Source organism: Marmota monax, unplaced genomic scaffold (assembly GCF_021218885.2).
Source record: "Marmota monax isolate L192 unplaced genomic scaffold, Marmota_monax_Labrador192_F-V1.1 WCK01_AAM20220418_F8-fsc00035, whole genome shotgun sequence".
Classification (NCBI taxonomy): domain Eukaryota; kingdom Metazoa; phylum Chordata; class Mammalia; order Rodentia; family Sciuridae; genus Marmota; species Marmota monax.
In genome coordinates, this window is record NW_026691961.1 from 14,877,306 (window position 1) to 14,898,702 (window position 21,397).

At 50.3% G+C, this 21,397-nt stretch overlaps 1 protein-coding gene across 2 annotated transcripts in view; it reads right to left on the reverse strand.

Annotated features, from left to right (window-relative positions):
- The window catches only part of Grin2a (glutamate ionotropic receptor NMDA type subunit 2A), a 335,101-nt gene that overhangs the window by 94,819 nt on the left and 218,885 nt on the right, over nucleotides 1-21,397 (reverse strand). For both annotated transcript variants that reach the window (XM_058579798.1, XM_058579800.1), the window contains one exon: nucleotides 17,985-18,099. In XM_058579798.1, the coding sequence (XP_058435781.1) occupies nucleotides 17,985-18,099 (115 nt within the window). The remainder of the gene's footprint in view (nucleotides 1-17,984; nucleotides 18,100-21,397) is intronic.

The following is a 21,397-nucleotide window of genomic DNA, read 5'->3' on the forward strand; positions in this document are numbered from 1 at the left end:
AGAAAACCCCTCCCACTCCCTGCCGGGTGCACTCCTCACCCCCGTCTGCCCTTCAGAACCCAATGCAGGGGGCAGCTCTCCCGGCAAGCAGTCCCTGAACCCAACCCTGGGCAGGTGCCTCCTCCTTTCCTTCTCATCAAGGACTAGAGGCACCCACACAGTCATGGCCCCAGGATGCACTCAGGACAGGGTGCTAAATGAACAAGTTAGTAGGTGAGGGTCAGCAGAACCACCAGGAACTATCCATCACCAATGCTCATTCTCCCCTTCTGGTGACAGGCTCCAAACATAGTATGGATTTGGGAGGTGGCGGAACCTGAGCCTGAATGCCTGGCTCTGGGCCTCAGCAGCTGTGAGGCCTCGGCTGACTTTTCCTGCTGGGCCCCAGTCTCCTCATGGGTCAAGTTGGCGTAAGGAAGCCGTCACGTGATGCTTGTGAACATTTAAAAAATCATGTCTGTACAGCCCTTATTATACCAACTTCCATACAGTCCATGACTGCTCAACCCACGCAAAGTGCTTCTTTGCATGCGGGTCTCCGGGAAGGATTCCATTAGCTCATGTAAGTGAACCCCCCAGCAAGATGCATTCAGTTAAGGTTCCTTGCCACCCACCATGCACACGTCCTCTAAGGTCAAGGCTGACCTCCAACTGCAATTTCAGAACAAGCTAGAGTAAGACAGAACAAGACAGGGATCCCAGGCCGGGGCTTGTTTACCGAGATGACGCTTCCTCTAAGGGAAGACGGATCCGCTTTTCATTACTTCTCTCTATTTTAGACACAACTGATATTGCCACTAATACAATCCCGTGCCCAGAGAACAGGGTCCTGCCAAAGTCAGCCTGGAGTTATTTTAGTTCTATCGATAAATCCGAAGGTCTGGGAATTATTTTTATTTTCACATGCTAGTTTTAGGTTCTGAACAATCCATGCATATCATTAATTTCAGGACCATAAATGCAAGCCGGGCTTTGCTGGATCCTTCTGCATGGCCTTGTTCGTGTTCAATTGGCCAAGCAGCTGTATTGGAAAAAGACGAAAACAAACAGAGAATAAAAGTGACTGGAGAAGGAGCACCCTGCTCAGGGAGTGTATGTAGGTCACGACGCAGATGATGACGGAGAAGTCTCGAGTTGTGAGGCCCTTTTCGGGTTACACGCTGCTATTATTTTATTTGACCTTCATGACAGACTTGCTTAAAGGTGAAAGAGAAATCATTTCACCTTTTCAGAGCAGGAAGCAGATGTTCATTCAAGTAACTTGGCCCAGAAGGCACAACAAATGTGTGAACTTGAACCAGAAGCAGTTTTCTGGCCAAGACTTTAACCAGTTTTCTGGCCAAGACATGAAAAAAATGTACATGTTTCAGTATTCATCCTGTTGTGTGGGACCCAAGAGAAAACCAACGCAAACCTCTTCCTCAAGACGCTAACCTTCAGGCTTTAAACCCAGTTCCTCGGAGAAAAGACAGTGCGGCCAGGAAGCTCCCGGAAATCCACTCAAAATGCAACAGAACAACCCCAGTAATTTTCATTTAAAACCCCAGATCGCACTTCGCACACATAATGATTCCCATTGATTAAGCTCTTTCTGCTACGTCCCAGGTCCTTTACTGGATGCTGCACTTAAATTACTCAAAATCCCTGAACCTATGAAGCGGCTGGTTGACCACTTTGGTCCTCATCTCTCTCTGGCCCTCACTTCTCTCATACGTAAAATAAAATGAATTGAAACATCTACCACCTCAGGTCGTAGTGAACATGAAATAGGATAAGGTGCATGCTGAGTTCAAGGCCTGCAGGAGAAGCAGAACTCAAAAACTATTAGGCTGCTGATTACTACTACTACTACTACTACCAGGAGTTATATAGGAAAACCAAACTATGTGTTTTCCATTTCAGTTCTCTACCTCCCATGGCACTGGGTGAATTCACCTGCGTTATAGAATTTGTATGAGAGCCGGGCACGGTGGCCCACCCTGTAATCTCAGTGGCTTGGGAGGCTGAAGCAGGAGGATCTCGAGTTCAAAGCCAGCCTCAGCAATGGTGAGGCCCTAAGCAACTCAGTGAGACCCTGTCTCTAAATAAAATACAATACAGGGCTGGGGATGGGGCTCAGTGACAGAGTGCCCCTGAGTCAATCCCTGTTAACTACCCCACCCCCTGGCCAAAAAAAAAAACCCCCAAAACAGGATCTGAATGAGGAAGGAATACAACTAAGTGGTTAAAGCATAAGCTTTAGACTCAACCAGCAGGTCCTCAAAATACAGCTCAGATTGTTGAAAATCAACTTGGTCTCCTTAGTTTTCTCAGGGATAATGAATGGCACCAAGATCATACACTTTTCGTGAACTAATGGACATTGTGGATTTTGAGTTCTGACCACAGGAAGCGTTTAATGAAAGGTGGCTCCAGTGTCCTCTTAGAAGCCCCATGGGGTAGGCACTGTCATTGCTGCCATCAGACGATGGGGACACTGGATGTCTGAGAAACACCAAGACTGACAGTGTTTCAGCTTGGCCTGGGTCTCAGAACTAAGTGTGACCCATGGCCAAACCTGACCCTACAAATGCCCATCAAAACGCCCTCTCCCCATGCCTGCTGAGCCGGGAGTGCCACTGTCCCTGCTGAGCACGATGCTGGCCTCCCTCTGTCTACAGGGACCAGTCATCATCTCTCGATGTCAACAGCTTTGGTTTAGGCACATCCCTGTCTCCAACTTCTGTGTCCATGGATTTGGGAGCATCACTTGATGGGAATCACTTCCATATTTTTGAGTCCTGTATTTTCGGAGCCTCCATCAATCAACGCCTCTGTAACATGTTGGTGAGGAAACAGATCTCACGATGTCCATTCAAGCTCCCAACTTGAAAGCTGGGAGTGAAGTGAGGCGTGCACAGTTCCTACAGAAGAACACTGGACAAGTCTCTGGTCTTCAGGGTCCTCAGGGTCCTCACCTGATAAATGTCCCTGCCTTCCCTACCTGAAGCGTGGTTGTTGGGATCTGATAGCCATAACTGACCCACACCCTCCCTTCCTACCTTAGCTCTCGTGGCCCATGTTCTTCAAGCATGCTTTAATCTCCGAAAAGAAAAAAACTTCACCATCCACTATGACCTTCTGCACCGAGGAATCAGGACCAGGAACCCGGATTCTTCTGACGCTCCCTGTTGGTTTCCACTTTGAATATAACAGAAGAGAGGGCCCCTTGGCCTCTTGCAGTCATCCTACGACTCCCTCTAAGGGAGCCAGAGTTGATCCAACCTTGGGCTCTTTCCTCGTGTTTCCAGTGGAGTCTTTCACACGGGGAGAAATCAAGATGGTTCAGCCCCTACTTTTTCCTCCTCAACAAATCCATTCAGTCTTTATAATCTGCAGAATTGTGATTCAAATGGAAGGAGTTTGGATGGTAAGAACTCTACAGATAGGATTGTGATGAGCTTTAAAACAATTTTCAAAAGACAATGGCTAGATAACAAACCATATGGTGGAGTCATAAGCAATGAAGGAGCCCTTTAGTGCAGGGGTGGGGGCTGATTTGCATCCTCAGATTTGCAGAAGAATGTTGATTGGTTTGTGCAGAGATGCAAGAGACTGATTAGTCGGCAGATTTTCATGCAGCTCAGTGGGACGCTGAGCTGAACTCAGAAAGAGCTGTGTGCGGTGGCAGCAGGGAATCTTGTACCTGCAACAGTCCTTGCAAACACCCTGCAAGTCCACCGTGCAGGGATGGGGGACTCCCACCGTGGGTTTTCATAATTAAAGCCCTGACAGCAACGCTACCCACAGGCAGAGAAACCCCATTTCTACCACATGGTGTCGCAGAAACAAAAAGGACACTGGAGGCCAACGGGGCTGAACTGGAGCCCGACTCGGCCACCTGCTTGCTCTGCTAAGGTGGGCAACTCACTAATCCTCCGAGACTCAGTTCCTTCATATGCTACTGGGGTGGGGGAGGGAGGTACTATTTATCTGGAATGTCTATTAAGAAGTGATCAGTGTAGGGGCCGGGGCTGTGGCTCAGAGGTAGAGCGCTTGCCTAGCATGCGTGAGGCACCACATAAAGATATTGTGTCCACTTATAGTTAAAAAGTAGATATTTTAAAAAGTGATCAATGTAATGAGTATAGATCCCCTGGGCCATAATCGGGGCACAGTGATTTACATGATCACCATCATCATTGTTTCATGAAATATGGGGAACTATCGCCAGGCACCAGCTATCAATTCCCTTGTCTTCAGAGCCTAAAGCACATAAGGTCTCCCACGACTTGGACACCAACACTGGAAGGTTCAGTCCCTCGCCATTTCTGCCTCTCCCACTGGTCCACCCCAGGCTCCCATGCCAAGAAAAACAGCGTAGAGGGGAGGGCAGCCTCGGGTTCCAAGGGCACAGACGAGAAAACCAGACTGCAGCTCCAACGCCCTTCCTGTCTGCTCCAAGACAGGAGAGCAGCAGAGGCCACCAGACAGGCTGAGGAAGTGGGCAGCAGGGGCAGACAGCCGGTGTGAGGTCTGGGAGCTGCTCTCCAGGTCAACTCTGAAATGGGGGACACTGGAGGGGCCTCCGGTGCTCGTGGGTCAGAGGACCCTGTGGCGAACTCTTCTTCAAGCTTCAGGATCCGGGTCACAGGTGATCTCTTCAGGAAGGCTTTGCTCCTCCCCTCCCCAGATCCAGGCACCCATCTCACCATGTTGCAATGGACAGTCCTTTCTCTCTCTCCCACCAGACTGCGAGTTCCCTGAGGGCAAGGATGCTGCAGCATCCATTTCCACCTCCTCACTGTACCTACTATAGACCTGGCAACCAGCAGAAATGGTCGACAGATTGGCAGTGGTGAAACGGAGGGTTCAAGAGTGACCACAGAGTGGGTGAGCTGAGTGATGGTCGGGTGGGCTGACAGATGTGTGGTCGACTTTGTTAGATATTCGGTCATGGGTGACTGGATGGATGGATGGGTGGATAAATGGACGGACAAACAGTCAATCACATCAGCAGTCACAGTTTGCAGTTATTTTATCCTAAAGAAATAGCTGATGATCCAATTAAAGGTCTGACTATTGCCATGCCTCCCACCCACTCAACTTCCCAGGCAAACACCCTCTACAGAAACAAGTACTCTGTGGAAATCCCCATCGTCCATTCCAGAAACTACGCAAGGTAGTGGAAAGAGCACTAGACCTGGAGTCTCACAAGACCTAAACCGGAATCTCTTCTCAGCTCTCGATAAAAATGTCACTAGACATCCCCGAATGTGTACTACTCAAATATAAAATCAGAAACTTCTACCTGCTTCGCAGTGATAAAGTGAAATGATAAATTTGAGAGCCTATATCGTAAGGTTTGGTTCAGCAGACTCCTACTGTTTATTTGCATTATATTCAGAGAATTGCTAAAATCAATCTCCTCACTCTACTTGCTTCTAAACTTCTTTTAGGAATATTTCATTTTTCCCAGTGAAAGTTCACTTGAGACCCCAATGTAGCCATCAGATAAAGCTCTACTGACTCTGATTGAAGCCGGTGTCTGTCTCATCAATCCCTCACCTACCCAGGGACCCCTTGGCACTCTGGGTTCTGAAAGAACTGAGCATTCCAGGGAACACAGAAAAAAACCTTGGCCTAAAATCCCGGTGCTGGCTCTCTCTCCCCTAGCTCCCACAGTTTAGACTGAGAATGCCCCCCACCGGCCCACGTATTGAGGGGAGGGTGCTGTTAGGGGGTGTGGAGCCCTTAAGAGGTGGGGCCTACAGGGAGATCTTCAGGTCATTGGGGGTGTGCCTGTGAAGAGGACCATGAGACCCTGCCCCTTCCTCTTTCTCTTATTCACTCTCTGGCCATGAGGGGAGAGGTTTGTACAGCCATCTCTCACACCAAGATGTGCTACCTCACCAAGGCCCAAAGCGAATGGGGACAATCAATCATGGACTGATGTCTCCAAAACTGTGAGCCAAAATGAACCTTTTCTCTTCATAAGTTGAGGACCTCAGGCATTTGTCATAATGCTGCACGCTGACCCTTCTTTCTTTCCTCCCTCCGTCAGAGATGCTGAGGCCTTCTTGGGCCCACTCAGAAAATCTAAATGGTTTTTACCTGTCGGTTCAGGAGTTTCTAGAAATACTTCTGACTGAGAGACTTTCTGAATAATTTACTGAACTGAGATAGTTTAAATAATCTATTTCTCATTTCCATAAGTAATGGCAATGGAGAGCTATCAAGGGCACAGCTTTTGCCTCACATTTGTACCATCTGTCATCGGAATCATGGCCCTTTCTCCCTCAGACAGCTTCATCATCAGAATGGGTTTCTGAGCTAAATAGAGATGGACCCTCCCTCCACACCATGGTTGACTCTGGCTCCATTTTGACACTTCCTGGGCTCCACCTCTGCCTTCATCAGAACATGACGCTGGGCCAGCCATTCAGCCCAGGTGGCTTCCAATTTCTCCCCCGCAACCTGAGGACAGAGTTAATCATAATTGGAGCTGACATTTATTGATCATCTTCTATGTGCTAATCAGTGTTCTAAGCACCCGATGTATTATCTTGATTAATTATCCTAACAACTCTGTGAGGTAGGTACTATTATTATCTCCTTTTTAGATACTAAAAAAAATGCAGAGAATACTGTGAGACGGAAATGAGACAATGCGTTGGAAACGCCCTGCATGGCGTCTGGCACTAATGGTGTGTGCTGCTCACAAGAGAGCCTCACATCCATCAACCACATCACCACGTCCTCATGACACCATTCATCTTTGTCGTCAACTCCCCTACTGAAGCACGCTCCCACACAGATGTCTCTTCTGCGCACTGAGATTCCTTTTGTCTTAACTTCTGAAACCCAGAAGACTTCCAGCAGACTGCTGCCTTGCGGAGGAACACTGGGTTCAAGGCTGCTCGTCACAACCATAAAACAAAAGGAGAAAGGAAGAACCAAGAGCTAGTGCAAAACCACACTCACACACACACACACCTTAAGGGGTGGAAGGGGTCAATTTGAGAGAGACTTGGTACGTGTCCTCATGGCCACCTCACATACTGTACTGCGTGGATATTTAAAGTAGTCATCATGCGTGGCTCCAGGGAAGTCGGGTGATGATCTAAAATCTTTACAATGGCTTAACTTTACCTCTCTACGGCTCATATCATTGAGAAACTTGATGATCATCATATAAGGAAACAATCAAATTCCACACAGACTCCGCCAAGGTGGATGATATCACCTAACCCATTTTACAAAAGGGCCCTCGACTTTAAATATGGGTTTGGAAGAAGAAAAGAGAGAGAGAGGGAGAAGGAAGATGACCAGTATCACTTGCAGGCAAGTTCTTTTTTTTTTTTTTTTCTGGAACTATCTAATCCAGAAATACCAAACCACAGACTCATACCTAAAAGTTTTTTTTTTTTTTTTTGAATTGACAATCTAATTCCCCATTCAGCCCTGCATCTTTCAGAATATCTTCTTTCTCACACCTTCATTCTCTTTAAATAGCCCCTTAGAACATTCTCCAAAGATGCAGGCTCACCACCATTTTCATTTAAAGAAGTAGTAGGACTTAGGTTCTGGCTACTGAGGTTCGACGTTCTGCCTTTGCAGATTACGAGCTCTGAGACTCTGGGCAGTTTATTGAATTTCTGGGGACGTAGTGTCTCATGCCGGCCTGAAGAAGTGTCATGGCACATTGAAAGTGCTACACAAGTGTTAGTACAGCTATCTGTGTGGCTCTCTGACCTCGAGCTCTCCAACAGGACCACCTGAGACTACAGAATAAAGTCCGTGGTCTGCGGGCTCCAGCAAGCCTGGTCCTTCCTCCCCTTTTGGGCAACGCGTATTCGTTTCCTATTGTTGCCCAGCAGATGACCTTGAACTTGCCACTTGGAACAGCACCACTCTTGAGCTCACAGTCCTGTGGCTCAGTAGCTGAGGGAGGCTCAGCTCGGTTCCCTGAGGGCTTCTCTGGAGCATCTGGGAAGAACCCACTCCCAGACTCACTTGGTTGTGGGCCGAGTTCAGTTCCTTGAGGCTGTAGGACTGAGTTCCTGGCTTCCTTGTTGGCCGTGGATGCTCTCAGCACCTGGGGTCCCCTGCACTCCTGCTATGCAGCTGGTCCTTCCTAAATCTGGAACTCAGGCAAACTCTTCTCATGTGTCGAATTTCCCTCCTACCAGCTCTAGAAGATCCCCCACCCTCATAGGGTTTGGGTGGGATCCACCCTAACACCCTCCCTTTTGAGTAATTCAGTGTCATCTGAAAATTCCCTTTTGCTCTGTGCACAACAGAAGCCCAGGAGTGGAGGCTCGTTATAATCACGATCTCACCTGCACCCCCAGGAGGGGCTGAGAGAAGGCAAGGGTCACCAGGGCCATTCTTGGAATTCCTTCTGTCACAATCTATTCCAAAGGCATGAGACTCTTCCCAGGGGCCTTGAGCACCCAGCCTCAGGACTGTGACTGGGATGTTCCTGCTGCATGGAATGATTGTCCATCAGAGGCTCAGATGTCCAGACCTTGCTCATACCCCAGACCTCCAAGAGAGAAGTCCCGGGTGTAGATGCCCTTAATCCTCCTGCCCTAGCAGGTCTCCTCTCGAGATGCCCTGGAGTCTTCTCAGAACCCCTCTGCAGCACGTCCAGGCTGCCCTGGAGTTAGGGGTCCCCCCCGGTGCCCTGTGGAGCTCCGAGGCTCTCAAACGCCAAGTATCTGTTTTCAACCCTAAGAATGACTTGCATATAATTACTGCTCAGGAAACAGTCTTTGCTCAAGTAAATGTGAATAAGTCAGGGTAATACACCCCAAATTCAATTGTTTCTGTTTCTGGGGGAAAGGTCTAAGCAAAAAGATCATTTATTAACTTGATATTTATTGGAGATAAACTAGGGGGCGGGCACCGAACCACAACTGCACAAGTGCTGTCTATGGTAGCACTTCACTTGGCCCAACCAACAACTCTCCATTTACCAGAGTTTGCTCAAGAGCAGCAACTTCAATTCCCTTCTTTTCTCTTCCCTCCTGTTTCTCAAACGTCGTGGCCAAGCACCATATTCCCAAGGAAGAAGACGGAGAAGCAAGCACCTCGGCAACAGTGTGGCCTGGGGTCTCCGTCTGTGCCCAAAGCAGTCATCCCGCATCTTCACCAAGCACCCGGCACCCCGTGGAGCTCACGAAAATTCAGATTTGGGTTCCCTAGGTCTGAGGCAGGGCCTGGACCTCAGCAGCCGTCCCAAGGCACGCGAGCCCAGGCAGCCCAAGCAGCCACGCTTGTGAGATGAAGACCCCCAGGTGTGCCTGCCTTTGGGGTAGCTCCTGGGGGGAGGTCTTTCCACTCATTTCCTACCACTCTACAAATATTTATTGAGCCCCCCGTATCAAGTACTGAGGGCGAAAGGTGAAGAGAGGACTGACGCACACCCAGAAGGCCACAGTCAGAACGTGGGGCTCCCTGGGGGCTGCGTCGTCCTGCGCAGAGCAGGCTGTGGTAGGTTTCGGGGTGCCTGAGGGGTGTGTTCTCGGCACACTTCAGTTCAGGTCAGTCCCCAGGACTGTGTTGTCACTTGCCGTTTACTGACATCCTCTGATTGAATTTCTCTTCCAGGATTTCTCTGACCCCATCATCAATGAAATGGGCGGGGGTCAAAGGGGAGCCAAACCCCACGTTTGGCCAACTCCTTCAGTCCTCTGGCAGCTTGAACCTTTTCTTAGGCTGCCAACGTCACATCATCCACACCCAGGCAAACACACGCTGAAAACCTGCTCATTCCCATGAGCTCGCGGGGCCAGTCCAGGTTAAACGTGGTGGTGATGGCAGAAGAGGGCGCAGGAGGGAGAGTCAAAACACAGTGACGTTGAAGGGCTGAAGCCGTCTGTGATCACCAATCACATCACGCTACCAGAGGCTGGGGAGTGGAGAGACGGTTAACAGATACGGGGTGCATTTGCAGAGAAGAGTGATTTCTAATGGTCTCCAGCACAGTAGGGTATCTAGGGTTGTGACAACCATTAATTGTGCATCTCAAAATGACTACTAGAGGGGATTTTGAATGTTCCCAACCAAAAGAAATTACGTATGTTGTAGGCGATGGATATGTAATTATCTGAGCATTGCACACTGCACACACGTATTGAAACATCACAGTGCCCCCCCATGCCTATGTACAATTATTATGCACCAATTAAAAATTTTAGAATCATGACTCACTATGCATCACCAGGCCTCACTGAATATGATAATGCCATGATGTGCCACAGTCAGAACTATGGACTGAAGAGAGGGATCTTGGCTTTTGTAAGATGTCCTTCACCTCGTCTATACCAGGATCTCTCTAACCAGAACCTACTTCATCATACAAGGACATGAGAGACAGGGTGCACCCCATTCCTTCATGAGCCTAACTGGAACGTGCAACTCCTGTAGAGCAGAGAGTACACATATCTATAAACTGTGATAGATATTTGCACCCCAAGTTCCAATTAGCTGGGTTTGAGTGGGATCTACTGCACCCAGGGGAAAACAGCAAATGGCATTCTCAGGGTAGGAGGAGAAACCCCTTAACTTCCCCTCCCAAATCCTCCTCCGCTAGCTCTGCGGTGTGACGTAGGGAGGAGGAGCACAGGCTTTGGGTCAGGCAGACCTGCCCTCACGTCTCGCTTCTGTCCCATGGGCTGGGGACTCTTGAGCAGGTCCCTGGCCTCTCTGAACTTGAGTTTCCGTGTCTGAGGCAGAAAACCTACTGTAGATGGGTTTTAGAAACAGCTACTAAGTGAGATCCTGAATGGAAAATTCTCCTGCAGTCCTCGGCACAGAGCAGCTCCTGGTAAATGTCGAGTGAGGTCCCTCACTGCAGACTGCAGAGAGGGGCCATGGTGCGCGCCTCGTGGTAGGGCCCAGGAAAGAGAAGAAACACTTCTCCCCGATGAGACTTCTAGCCAAGCCAAGAGGAACACGCACTCAGGCGATTCCAAGGCACCCGCTGACACCCTTCAGAGTCGGGTGTTCGTTCCTCTGTGCCCTGTCTGACCTGATCATTGGGACAGGTCCTAGACATGAAGTGGAAAAGACCCACCCTCTTTGGGCTGCCCAGAGGTGGGATCATGGAGAAGGCAGGTGTCCTTGGCAAAGAGAGAGGAATGTTCAAGAGGACAGAATCATCAGGGAGTCGAACAGGAGACGACATTGGATATGAGTCTTGGGGGACCTGGGGAGGGCAGGAGCAAAGTGTCCCATGCCGGGGCACAGAGGAACAAGCCCATGTGGGGAGGTGGAGGGCAAGCTTGGCCTCGGAGCCGATAAGGTTGAGCACCGGTGGGTCATGGAGCGTGTGTGCCCGGGGGGTGTCCTGGGGCAACTCTGGGGACCAGGAGCCAGGGCTCCGCTGGACGGAGGGCTCTGCCTTGGCCGCTGAACTAGGGGCTTAATGAGAATGCAGAGTCAGGGGATGAAGAGGGAAGCCGGCCCCCCAGAGCGAAGGGCGCAGGACATTCCCTCCAGAGAGATGGAGAGCGGTCACCTCTGTCCTCTGGAGCGTCATCGTCATCTTTAACTAGATCTTCTCTAGGGAATGCAACACTTGTTTTTCTTTAATATTATATGTTTTTGTCCTATTTATATTTGAAGTCAAACTTCAAACCAGCTTTAAATGTCTTTCTTTAAATATCTCTCTCAATATATTTATCCCTTTCAGAGCCAGTCTGGGATATGTTAATCAGCTCAAGTCAGCCCTTCCACAATGTACGCATCACCAAAACCTCACGCTGTAGGCCATAAATATAGGCAATTTTTGATGTACTCTTTTTAAAAATTAATTTAAGCCACGAGTCTAGATGTGTACACAGGTGTGTATCTGCACACGTGCATATTTTCATTTAAAATGATTGCGACCGTACCCTAGTAGACAGGCTGCTCTCAAGGCATCTTAGAGGGGTAGTTAAGAAGAAAGCGGCTCAGCCTGCTGAATGCCAGTTCACCCTAGAAGCCCCAGCGCCATGTCCCCACCCTCATGAGGACCTGTCCCAATTGATCAGGTCAAATTCACCCCCACCCCCCACGTCCTGTGACACAGAGACAGCCAGTCGGACACACGTGGCATTGTCCCAGGGCTGGCTTGGTTCTGAGCTACCTGAGCAGAGGGGGGGCTTCGCCACAGCCTCACAGCAGCTCCAGTACCTGGGAGATGGGGGTCCTGGAGTCGGTACCACCGTGGGTTGTGGTCTTGCTGGCCTGACTGCTCAGCGGCTTGCATGCAGGGGATTATTTTGAAACCTCTCTGGGAAGCCTTGGACCTACCGAGCTCCAAGGGGAGCATAAATAAATGAAAGGAGAGGCAAAGGCGCAGAGTCCTGATTTGCAAGAGAAAGCCTTTCAGCTCTGTGTTCTGCATCTGCAGCTCAGGGGGACTGGGCCCAGCTCGGCCTAATCCACAGCAGCCCCACACAGAGGCCCTGCAAAAGCAAAAGCCCCTCTGAGGGCCTGACATGTTTGCCAAGACACCCTCATTTCATGCTTCTGCTTCCAGGGACGCCACAGGGTGACCTCAGCGATGAAACAACAGCTCCCTCCTGGGCAGTCCCTCCCCCTGCCAACCTGCTGTGCCAACGTGCCGTCCTGGGGGCAGCCTGAGGATGACATGATGTATTTATCTGCTCCGCTGGCTGCTTCTTCCTTAGCAATAGAAGCGCGGGGAGTTACCTCTGAGGCCCCATCCCCTGTGTGCCGAGAGCAAGGCCAGCGACTGGAGGCGTTTGGAATGGGAGCTCAGAATTAAGCTCACGTGGGCAGCAGCCCCTAGTGCTTTCTCTGGGAGATGGCTGGGTTCCAACAGGAAGGACGGGGGACACACAAAACACCCGGGGGCATTTCTCTTGCATCCAAAATGGACTTTACCCAGGACAGCTTTCCGTCGTTGTCCAGCCTCTCACCCGCTCTGCAGGGGCCTTGCACACTGCTGGCTGACAGTGAGCAGGTCCCAGACACCACGCAACTCCCAGGTGTGAGCCGAGCCTGAGCTTGGTGGGTGGTCAGAGCCCACCAGGGAGGAGGACTTCCCTGCTCCCAAAGTGATCCTCAGATGGGGATGAAGACACCCCAACTCATCCACACAGAGCAGGAAAGCCTGATCATCTTCTATGACAATAAGGAAAAACCAGTGAGAGGGAAGAAAACCAGGACCCCAGGAGACAGCAGGCTCCCGTTCCCAGAGGATCAAGGAGCCCGTGCACACGGGTGGGCGGGCGGGGGATCCCAAGGAAGGGAAGAGGAACACCCTCCACGCCAGCCCCAAACCCACGCTCCTGGAGGACAGAGTCTAGCCTCCAGAATGTCCTGGACAGGATGACAAAGATCCAGGGGGTCAGCGTGGAGGAGGAGGACACCCAGAGACAGGAGGGGGCCGGCAGAGGGATTCTTCAGACATCAGGTCGTGCCCCGTGGGGACACACCCCAGGAGCCTCGCCCTCACACACAGGTGACAGACAGTGGAGGAAGTCCCTCAGGGAGAAAAGGTGCAGGGTCACGACTGGAGTCCAACTCCACGTCTCAGGAGTCTTGGGATGAAGCTACTAGGAAAGGCTGCTGATCTGTATTCCACCTCCTCCTACTAACCACCAAGCAGAGCACAAGAACAGAGCCTGCCCACAGCGGGCACCAATGGACAGCTGTCGAGTGGACAGTGAGGGACCACGTCCCAGTCAGGGTCTTGGCGATTCACCTAGGGAAAACAGCAAGTGGTGAGGGGTTCCCCGTGACTACTGTTATTAGGACTGGTATTCATGTCGGGGATCAGATGTGAGCCCTCGGGGGAAGCTGTTAGCTAGTTGTGCTGAGGATCCCAACTGGTAGCATTTAAATTTTTTTGAAAAAAACTAACTGAGCAGATCCTGGGCCATCGCTGTAAGCATGTTGACACGTGTGCAAGATGGGAAGTGTTGGCACCACTCTGGAAAATTCTGGGTCCCCGTCTTGACCATGGCTCTCCAATGGAAGATATTCTCATATCTGACCCCATAGGCAAGACCTGCCCCTACTTGAACTTTATGTAGCTGGAATCCTACACATGACCTCTGGGTCTGTCTGTCTCTGTTCAATGTCATGGTTCTGAGGTTCACCCACAGCACCATCCTACGAGTGACTCATTCCTCTTTGTGAATGGGTAGCATTCCATTTTATTAAAATGCCATTCATTATTCATTTATCCATTTCCTTACAAATGGGCGCTTGAGTCGCTTCTGGTGTTTTCCTGTTCAGAATAAGTTGCACTGAGCATTCTTGGACAAACGGAACACTGGGGACATATGCTTGATTTCTTTGGTATTAACAGCCAGGAATGGAATCACTGGATCACAGGTTTATGAATGTTTCACTTTACAAAAACACAGCCAGTTTCCAGTGGTTGTGATTCTATATTCCCACCAGCGAGGCCTGAGATTCAGTGGCTTCACACCCTCACTTAAACTTGATATTGTGAGTCTTTTTGATTTAGAGCCACTCAATGGATATGAATTCGCGTCCCAACGTGGTTTTAATTTGCATGTCCCCAATGACCAAGAGGTTTATCATGTCTTCAGGAATTTATTAGCCATTTGAGCAATGTCTTCGGGGAGGTGACTAAGTCAATCTCTTTCTCTTTTGATTATTGATTTGTGGAGTTCTTTACATATTCAGGTTATAAGTCTTTTGTAACTTATATGTATTGCCAATATTTTCTTCTAATTTGTAACTTGCCTTTCTCATTTTCGAAAACTGTCTTTACATGGACAAAGTTTTTTAATTTTGACAGAGTAGAGTTTATGATTTTTATTACATGTCTAATGTTTTTTGCATTCTGTTTAAGAAATGTGTGATCCTCTCAGATCACAAAAAAAATCTTCCCATCTTCTAGAAAATTTGTATTTTAGTTTTCACATTCAAGTCTGCAATTCATTTCAAGTAAATTTTTGTATATTTTTATAGTATGAGTGGTGAGCTAAGGTTAATTTTCTCTTTCCATGTGGATATTCAATTGACCCAATACCATTTATTAAAAAGCCTTTCTTTTCCTTTTTTCTCATAACCATTCATCAAAAATAATGTGAATGTACACTTGTGAATCTATTTTCATTATTGCATCACCATTAAATAAGATATTCTCTATAGCATTTTCACAGATATCTATTATTAAATTAAGGAATCTTATTTATCATGAACACCTATTGGATTTTGTCAAATGCATTTTCTGTATCTAATGAGAAGACCACATAATTTTGTCAAGTGTGTTTTCTGCATCTATTGAGATAACCATATAATTTTCTCCTTATTCAGTTAATATGGTAAATTACATTGATTATTTAATGCTACAGCAATACTGCATTCCTAAAATAACCTCACTTATCCATGATGAATTATCCTTTTTAAAATATATGGCTGAATTGTGATTAGTAACATATTGAAAAGCTTTGTGTACTTTGGTGTTATTTCTTTTTTTAAGTGTTTGATCAAAGTCAAGTTAAGCCCACTGGGCCAGAAGTTTTTCTTTTATCATATCCAAATGGTAAAGTTTTTAGATATATATTCAATTTCTTTAGCAAATACAGAGCCATTCAGATGGTTTCTTATCATTTCAGTTTCTAAAAATCATGTTTCTTCAAGGTATTTGCCCGTCTTATTGACATTGTCAAATTTGCTGGCATAACATTTTTATAACATCTGTGATTTTCTGTGGTGATATCCTCGTGTGTGAGTGTGTGTGAGTGTGTGTGTGTGCGTGAGTGTATATATGTGTGCATGTGTGTGAGTGTGTGTGTGTGCATGAGTGTGTATATGTGTGCATGTATGTGCGTGTGTGGGTGAGTGTGTGTGTGCGTGTGTGCGTGTGTGTGAGTGTGTGTGAGTGTGTGTGTGTGCGTGAGTGTATATATGTGTGCATGTGTGTGTGTGCACGTGAGTGTGTATATGTGTGCATGTATGTGCGTGTGTGGGTGAGTGTGTGTGTGCGTGAGTGTATATGTGTGTGCATGTGTGTGAGTGTGCATGAGTGTGTATATGTGTGCATGTATGTGCATGTGAGGCTGAGTGTGTGTGTGCGTGTGTGTGTGCATGTGTGAGTGTGTGTGAGTGTGTGTGTGCGTGAGTGTATATATGTGTGCATGTGTGTGTGTGTGCATGTGTGTGTGTGTGTGTGAGTGTGTGTGTGCGTGAGTGTATATATGTGTGCATGTGTGTGTGTGTGTGGGTGAGTGTGTGTGCGTGTGTGAGTGTGTGTGAGTGTGTGTGTGTGCGTGAGTGTATATATGTGTGCATGTGTGTGTGTGTGCGTGAGTGTGTATATGTGTGCATGTATGTGCGTGTGTGGGTGAGTGTGTGTGTGTGTGCGTGTGTGTGTGTGTGTGGTTTGGGGTTGGTCTGCTTTTTCTGTACCAGGCATTGAGCTCATTGGTGCTGAACCACTGAGCCACACCCCAGCCCTCGTAACATTTCGTTTTGAGACAGAGTCTTGCTAAGTCGCTCAGGGCCTCGCTCTTGGGTTTTAACACTAGTTATCTGCACTTTTCTCTCTTTTGTGTAATCCTATTGCTAGGAATCACAAGTTAATAACTTTTCAAAGAACTGGCCTTTTGCTGATTGCACTCAGGAGCTTGTGTTCCACTCTGTTGATTTTTACTTACTATTTTTCCCTTCTCCTTCACCTGGGTCTACTTTGCTCTTTTTTTTTCCAGCTCTTTAACACAGAGGCTTCAGTGGATGACTTTCCGTCCCCCTTTCTTATCGTCACATTGAAAGCCAAGGGTTTCCCTCAGCACCTCTTCAACTTTATTCTTCAAGTCTGATGAGTGGGGTTTGTGATTATTCTATTCAAAATATTTCCCAATGCCTTTCTCATTTCTTTTTGACCTAAACATTCTTTAGAAACGTAGAGTGATTCCTCACTTGGGGAATTCTCTCTCTTTGTTACTGATTTCTGTTCCAGGTGGTGCACCCGCATCTTCTCAGTGCCTCTGACTACACTGAGATCTGTCTCATGCTCCGAGGTGGAGCCCACTTTGCTGAACCTCCCCATGTTCTTGGAAGCCCGTGTGTTTTGTAGCTGGGGGTACAGCATCAGACTCCCCCCCAGCTCCTTTCCTTCCCCAGACTCGAGGGTCTGTTCTGGTCTTGGGCCGTGCTCCTGTCTGCACAGCATTTCCCCGTCAATCCCCAGCACTGCCCCTTCCCCTCCGGGTCTCTCAAGCCTCCACCCTCAAGCCTTGGAGGCTCCCTCCCAAGAGGCGCAGGGCTCAGGAGTCAGGAACTGCTTGTCAGGGAGGGGCAGACCACCCCCCAGGCTTCCTTCCTGGTCCCTCTCACTCCATTCTCAACGGGAAACTGTGGTGACTCATTTGAGAGCTGACTGCTGGGGGCAGGGACAGATGCTGCACGTCCTTGCACACATAAGGTCATCTGTAGGTCCCCGGGGAAGTCTCTGCTCTATGACTCAGGACATGGCCTGTGTAAGGTACGGCATGATTTTTTTTCTTTGCACACTGATTTTTTTCACGTTTTTCAAAGTGCATACATACGTACTTGAAAATGTGCTTTACGAGAATCCTAAAGTCCTTCTCTGCATGTGATTTACCAAAGTGATAGATTCAAGCTTTGGAAAATTAGTTTACTTAAAGCAAAAGACCAAGTAAATGGAAATGCAGGGTGTTCAGCCACACGGTAAATGGAGCCCATTTAGAAGATTCAGGCAGACTGGTGTGATCACTGCTGTGTGCTCAACCTCGCTGCTGCACGGCGCACACCAACTCCGACTGTCTTAATCATCCCAGATCCTCCCAGGACTGCTTCTAGGGGAGCTGAGGTCCGAACCCACAGAGCATTGCACACCAGGAAGGCATTCCGACGGCACCCTCAATCATCCACCCTGGCTTTGGGGCGGAGGCTGGAGCAGCCCCAGGAGACGCTCTGGGAAGGAGCGGCGCGGAGCAGGCACCTGTGCCTTCTGCTCCCCGCGTCCCGCCCGCGGACTTGCTCACCTTCTCCCACTGTCGGTCTTTGTTCAGCACGATCACCACCAGCCTGGGGTGCACCTGATAGCCCTCCTCCGTGAAGGACAAGTCTTTGCCGTCCCACGTCACATTGACCATAAACCTAGATGGAGGAAGAGAGAAAGACACATCTTAGAAAAAAATTAAACAGGTGTCAAGCAAATGAGTGGACAGCACGCCCAGCACAGCACCACGGCCAGCATGCATCCCCTGAGGGCTCCTTCCAGGCACTGCCCACTGACCGGGCACTGTGGTCATCAGAATCCCCACCCTGTGCAGGCATTAATGGTCTACCGGTTAGCTCACGGAGTGGAGTGTTCTTGACCAGCAGATCCACAGATCTGGGTTCAGTGACCTCTCGGGAGGATCTGCGTACGTATCTGTCACGCTTTAGGAAGCTCCTGAAGGAACCTGCTCACTCCTGAACCACAGGTGGCCAACCTCCGAGCCGTGAGACATCACCATTGATCATTCACTCAGCAAGTTCTCACTGAGCACCTGCTCCACGCCACGGTGATGAGGATAAGTAAGGAAACAAACGTGATCCCCAACTTCATGACCTCTATAGTCTCAGGGAAAGGACAGGTGTCACTTCATGAATCACAGACTTATGACAAGTGCTACCACAGAAAGAAGGCCATGTCAGGGGATGTGATGGTCAGGTAGGCTGGCTAGGTAAAGAAGGACCCAGGCAGGCAAAGGGACAGCACGTGCCAAGGGCCTGTGGTGAGGACCTGGAGAGCCCCCAGACGGAAGCGGAAGGAGACAGGGAAATGCAGCATTAAGTGAGGCTGGGAAGACGAGGGGGCTGGCAGGGTGAGCCGCGTGGGCCACTTGACGTTTTGTCTTTGTCTTAAACATCGGGAAGCCATCGCCCGGTTCTAACTGAGGGGTTGACCTCATCATCTGTTCTCAGATCAGGAAGGCCGTGGAGGACAGGTTGGAGGAGGGCTGGAGTGGGGATAGGTCGCTCTTGTCATCGAGGTGAAAGCCAGTGGTGGCCCTGACACTGGTGGTGGCCGAAGAAGAGGAGGAAGAGGAAGAACGGGAGCAGTGGGCACCCTGGACCAAGCGGGGCGTCAGCCGTCAGGGTTCCACACTGAGCGAGGCGGGGGACGGGGCAGGGGATCGATGGCTCCTAGCCCCTCCCCACGTGACATCCATGCAGCAAGTTGTTCAGCACAGGTGACGTCCGGGTGCCCTCTGACACTTGTCCCCTCCCGCTCCTCAGGTCAGGCTGCCTCTGATGGGCCACCGAGTGAGGGCTCGTCTCCCAGAATCTGGGGGAGCCAAGGGTCCACGCTTCCTCCCCGCAGCCTGTGGAAAATGTGATGTTCAGACGTCCAGGAAAACACGGCGGTGGCCACGGGGCAGACCCCAGTGAGCACCGGTGGAGCACGGCATCACCGCCCCAGGGAGAAGCCCTGTCTCAGGGCCACGGCTTTCTCTTGCTTTACACCCTCTTCGCACCAAAAGCAGCTAAAGAAGTAAACACAGACCAAGGAGGACAGCGAGCGCGGGGGATTCCAGAGAGCGACTGGCCCGGGGCCCTTGTTCACCTGTGGTCTGCCCGGCGCACAGAGCCTGGCCGCATCGCACGGGGGGATCAGGCCTCCAAGGACCAGGTGAGTGGACGGGGAGACGGACGCACGGTGTGTCCACTCAGGGGACCCTCTGGGTCATTAAGAGCCATGTTCAGCGACCAGCCAAGGACATGGGGAGACGCTCACTGTTTCCCGTCAGCAAGCAGAACAGGGGATGGAGACGGCGCTCGTCCACGCGCGGGAGGGTCAGGGTATTTCCCACTTCCTTTGTGGGTCTTCTACCCTCCCAGTTCTGCTGCACGCACCGAGCTTCCTCTGACCCTTCCTTGACTAACAACTGTTTGCTGTCGGTCTGAGCGAGTCCTGTGGATACAGAAGTAGACAACACGGAGCCTCGGCCCTCTGACCGCACCTGCGTACACTCAAGGACGGGGACGCACGGACGGTGGCCAGAGCTAACACGCCACTGGTGCCCTGGTGAGGGAGGGAGAGAGACTGCACAGTCACAGAGCAGGAGCCTGTCTCTCAACCTGGGGCTGGGAGCGGTTCTGGGGACCTCGAAGGGGAAAGGTGGGGGAAGGAGAGAGCCTCCCATGAGCAGAGGCAGCTAGGCCCAGAACCCCCCACGGCAGGGACACCCACCAGGAGGAGGACCGACGGTCACACTGCGTGCACGGGGACGAGTCGGGGAGAGCAGGTCTCCCGGGACCTTGCAGTGCATCTGGGTGTTGTCGGAAGGCCACGGGGCCCTGAATGAAGGCCTCCTGAGGAGTGGTGCCCCAGGGTCACCACCAGGAGAAGCAGAAGCCAGCAGCCGCCGGCGCCAGGAGAGAGCGCCAGCACTTCAGTGAGTGGCTCCACACAGCCATCGTCAACGCAGTGGACAAGGTTCTGTGTCTTCTGCCCTGATGCTTCTCGGCTGGCCGCTGGCCTGGGGTGTGCCCAACGGACGTGGTGCGGGAGGGGCACCTCAGGAGCCCCGACCAAGGCCCTTATGTTTAATTGGTGCGTGATAATCAGGCCTCATGGGGGATCACTGCGCCCTGTTTGCACACGCAGGAAACCCAGTTGGCCCACCTCGTTCCCCAGGACCCTCCTTTTCCCTCCCCTGATCTGCTCGCTCTGTCCATCTCCCTTCAGTTATCACCAGTACCTTGATCAGCGCGTGGCGGTCACGTTCACTGGCAGGATGCATCGTGGTATAGTCACATGGACACGGCACCATCTGGTAGATCCGGTTCCCTAGAACTTCCCCGCGGCCTCGCCTTCTCCCTCCCTCTCGATCCCCTTCCTCCGCCCGTAGCCTCCCTTCTATTTCTGTGAGGTCATCTTCCTTTCTTACCCAGCCCCCCGCCCGTAGCTCCCCCATATGAGAGAGAACATCTGACCCTCGACTCTCCGAGCCTGGCTCACGTCACTTAGCGGGATGATTTTTGGTTCCGTCACGGAAGTTCTTGGTCTGGGGTGTAGAGGAAAACTGAACTCTGGCCGAATTCCTCAGTGTCTGCAGCTTTCTCAGTAGCTAACTGAGACCTAGATTAGACTGTCTTTATTCTTCAAGTTGACGTTTTAGTTCCATTCCTCTTGGTTATTTTTGGCCTTGTCACATTGTGTGGCATAGAATAGTGGCCCAGTTCACCCTGGTGGCTGAGGATCCTGAGAGATCGACACTGGAAGTCCCTTCCCCTCATCCGTGCGTGTGTCCATTGTTGACACGTCCACCCGTCCTCCTGTCCATCAGTACACTCATCAACACGCTCGTCCATCCTCCCGTCCAAGGGACGTGGGTGAGTGCCCACCGCATGCCACACCCTGTGCCAAAACCTCCGCTAAGAGAATCATACAGAAGTGGCCGTG